Source organism: Nestor notabilis, unplaced genomic scaffold (assembly GCF_000696875.1).
Source record: "Nestor notabilis isolate BGI_N333 unplaced genomic scaffold, ASM69687v1 scaffold25788, whole genome shotgun sequence".
Taxonomy (NCBI): domain Eukaryota; kingdom Metazoa; phylum Chordata; class Aves; order Psittaciformes; family Psittacidae; genus Nestor; species Nestor notabilis.
In genome coordinates this window covers 1-4,221 of record NW_009940129.1, presented here as the reverse complement: position 1 = coordinate 4,221, position 4,221 = coordinate 1, and the positions used below count along the sequence as shown (strand labels likewise).

Below are 4,221 nucleotides of genomic sequence, written 5' to 3'. Positions count from 1 at the left end.
ACCCAGGTGTAGGACCTTGCACTTGTCTTGGTTAAACTTCATGAGGTTGGCATCAGCCCACCTCACAAGCGTGTCCAGGTCCCTCTGGATGGCATCCCTTCCCTCCAGCATATCAGTCGAGCCACACAGCTTGGTGTCGTCAGCAAACTTGCTGAGGGCACACTCAATCCCACTGTCCGTGTCACCGACAAAGATACTGAACAACACAGGTCCCAACACCGATCCCTGAGGGACACCACTCGTTACTGGTCTCCAACTGGACACTGAACCATTGATCACAACTCTCTGCGTGCAGCCATCCTGCCAGTTCTTTATCCACTGAGTGGTCCATCCATCAAATTGGTGTCTCTCCAATTTAGAGACAAGGAGGTCGTGCGGGACAGTGTCGAACGCTTTGCACAAGTCCAGGTAGATGATGTCAGCTGCTCAAACTTAAACAAGTTAACCTTACACTACCTTGGCAAAAAAGGGGTGATACTCAGTGGCCAAGAAGGGACCTCTGTGGTGAGCAAAGTGGATCAGATTGATGATCCTGGAATGAAGAACTAAGTAATCCTGCATTTACACAAGCAGAAAAGAAAACCCCCTCCCAGCACAGCGATGGAATAAGCAGACTTCAGAATTCTCCAGTGCTGAGTACGAGATCATAACAGATACTTCTCTTCTTTCAAATAATGATTAGAGTGAAATAAGGTATTAATGTTCTGAGGTGCTGTAACAACCACTATCTTGCCACCCAGTGCAGCAGCAGTTTGGTCTGGAATAACCCAGAATATTTCAGAGTACATAAACTGCAAAAAAGGTTAAAGGTATTGCTAGAATGCAGCTCTTTCTACTTGCTTTTTTGCAACCACTAGAAATGTAAGCACTCACCTCTATCGTGAAGTGTTCTCCTGTTGAACAGGTTCTAAAATACTTGGATCTGGAAAAAGAAGTCTACAGTCACACTACAGAACAGTCTTCAATTTACAGCAGAAGGAAAATGAGACTGATATTTTTAAATAGCATTTGAAATACGTTAAGTATAAAATGAACATAAAATCTTCATACACTAAACACATTTACTTGTTAGCTTGGGCTCTGCATCACTGCCACAGCAGAAAGAGGCAAAGCATGGAAACATCTGTGGAACTGAAGACAAATGTCTTCAGGTGAAAAGAAACCCCTCATTGGGATACTGGACTTGACATTTACAGACACTTGGCATGCTCTGCACCACTTTTAATACATTTTTCCCCCTCACAAAACATTATTCCAGGCAATTTCTGAAAACACCATTGCTCACCATGGCACGTCAGTGGCACAGCATCTCATACAACATCAATGCCAAACAGTATTTTTTATTTTGACAGCTTGGCACAGTTAAGAGGTTGAACCTAAGAGAAAGGTATCGACAGAGGTCAAGACTGTGCTCTTCTACTACAAAAAATTATTCACAGCCTGTAGGTTTATACAGGGAGTCAGTCTTCTTGAGTCTTTAGCTTAACACCATCGTCTATGAAAAAACAATACAGCATTAAGTTACCTAAATACACTTTTGCCTAGCAAAAGAGGTTTGGCTATCACCCAAAAGAACACTCAAATGCAAACCAGTGCTTCAGTACAACATCCATCTCATTTAAAAAGCAGATATTCCAGTTGCAGGTGCTGACTGATATCAGGAATAAACTCAGGCATTTCTATACTTGTACTTGAAGATTGTTCCATACTTCAACCAGCACCTACTTCTACTATACTAAAAGCAAACACCCAGCCAAAGCCTGAATTATTTTAATCCCACCACATTTCTATCCCCAGCACATTTTTCTTTATAAGTCAGTCAGGGTACATCTCCCCTGGCAACTTGTTGCACAACCCACTTCTTCCTCATTGCACACCCCTTCTTTCCTTCTGCACAGCAGTGTACCTCACAGTGCACCACTCTGCTGAGTAAACTCAGTTGAAATAAAAGTCACCAATCAAAATGCATACAACTTTTAGTATTCTCCTTTAAGCTCTCCTGTTCCATCATCTTCTAAAACAAACTCAAGAAGCACTTAGGTTTGATGGGAACTAAAGAAAACCATTTAGCTAATAGGCCACCAGACCAATAGACTGTCAGATCAATCTTCAAAGAGCTAAAGCTATTAATAAGACTAACTTTGCAGCACTCCATACACATACTTGTTTTTTTCTCCTTTTACGCAAAGTCATGTTACTTTATTTAGGAAAAACAAAAACCAGCTTCTACAGATTATATGGGGAAAGAAGTCACTAAAAATGAACATTTACTATATTAAAGCCAGGGCATGAGTTAAAATGACTTTTTCCACACTAGTGACAAAAAAGATTGTTTCAATTTTGCTACATACCTTCTCCCAAACTAACCAAGTAAGAACCTAAATAAATAACCCAGAGATATATAACCAAATAATAAATAAAGATCATAGAAACAAATTATAGCTATTTCTCTCTCTTTTTTTTTTTTTTCTCTCCTTTCTTTTAAACACTCCTCCAGGAGTAGAGAGGAATACTTACGGTTGAATATACTAACAAATTAGCCATGACCTACTTCCCAATTACAGCTGCAGCTTGTAGTACTTTGAGCAAAACTATTTCAGCTGAAGCATAAGGAAACTTCCTAATACAAATTACCAGCTGGAAGTTGGTACTTTTACAGAAGGTTAACCTTATATACACTAAAGAAGGTTTTGGTGTTTCATCTCTCTCTGCACACACTCACCGTGAACTCCAAAATCCTGCAGCAATTCATACCCAAGTCCCCAAGATTTTAAGTACAATTCCAAACAAAGGTGATTTATAACCTTGCAGGATACTGAAATGCTTGTAAAAACTCTACACATCTTTCCATTAATGGTTTATTTCATACAGTTAAATCTTAAGAGCATCTAAGAATAACGAAGCACTAGTTTTGGGGGGGATCTGAGTGATCCCCATTAACTCAGTAAGGTACCCGATTATGGGATGCTGTTTGGCAAGAAGACAAATATGCAGAATTTCACAGCACTCTAACTCCCATAGAAAATTTGTAAGACATATTTACGATTTTGTTTTTATTACAATTCCCTGCACCTCCCACCACACAGCAGGAGGAAAATACTTAATTACAAATGATGCAAAGTACTGCAAAAGTACAAGAAAAAAAAACACAAGGGAAAATCTAACAAAAAATATAGGAAATAGTCACTTTAGAGCAGACAGAAGGTTAAAAGATAACCATCTATGCTGAATTTGCTGTTACAACCAGAAGTCTTGTGCCTTTTTGGACTCTGTCTCCTACCTAGTGATTGTCGGTCAGTTAATAATGTCAGTTAAAAGTTATTGGGGGTGAAATAAAGGACCAAAAAAGCCCCACAACCAATATTTTAACTCAAATCTAAGCAATAATTTAAAGGGTAAGTATATGCTGCCAGCGACTTATGGTCACTACCCTCAACCACAGAAAAAAAGGCATAATAAACTCATGAGTGGAGACTCAGGAAAAAACACCTGCAAAACAAGAACCTCTTGAGAATTACCTGTTTTTCTCAGCACAAGAAACAGGTAGCTAAGTCCTGGCTGGTGCATTTCAACTGCTCACATAACCTCTGCTACAGAGCTCTGCCAGCTTAGGCAGGTATCCACACACACACTTGTCCTGGTCTTCCACCCTTTTCTCTGACAAGTTCTCCTAAAAGGACAAGCAGAAGATGGGATTTGCCTGCTAGAGGTGGTGAGGAAGCAGAGGTTGTGAGTTTGTGATGGGCAAAATGCTCTGCATGTCTGTCTACAGCTATTATGTTATTATCAAAAATAAGAGATCTATAACTACTGAATACAGGCGAGTATACAGACGAAAACCACGCTCTTGTACAGGTAATATGTACACTGCTCTACTGCCCGAACTGGTTGTACAGAAGAAAACGCGGACCCCAAATTTCCAAGATAAAAGCCAGTTTATTGGAACCAGGATGCTCCTGGGCTTCTGTAGCACTCAGCCACAGGGAACACAAGATGATACTCCAGGAAATGCGGGGCATTTCCACCTTCCCACAACCATAGCAGCCTGCACAGATTTCGGCAACCGACCTGAACACCCTCTTTAAGCTGCTTCCGGGAAAAACCTACCCGGCAAGAGGAGGAGGAGCAGGACTGTCCCCGCAGCCGACTACCAAACACCTGTCCGGAATACCGTAGAACGGTTCCGTCCCTCTCCCCTCCGGGCCGGGGCCGGGCCCGACA

General features: G+C 41.2%; 1 protein-coding gene across 1 annotated transcript in view; it reads right to left on the bottom strand.

Annotated features, from left to right (window-relative positions):
• The window catches only part of AP1AR (adaptor-related protein complex 1 associated regulatory protein), a gene marked incomplete at its 5' end in the record, with an annotated part of 13,076 nt that extends 12,154 nt beyond the window's left edge, over positions 1–922 (bottom strand). Inside the window, one exon of the mRNA XM_010020209.1 lies at positions 874–922. Within this exon, the coding sequence (XP_010018511.1) occupies positions 874–922 (49 nt within the window). The remainder of the gene's footprint in view (positions 1–873) is intronic.
• Between the last annotated feature and the right edge of the window lie 3,299 nt (positions 923–4,221).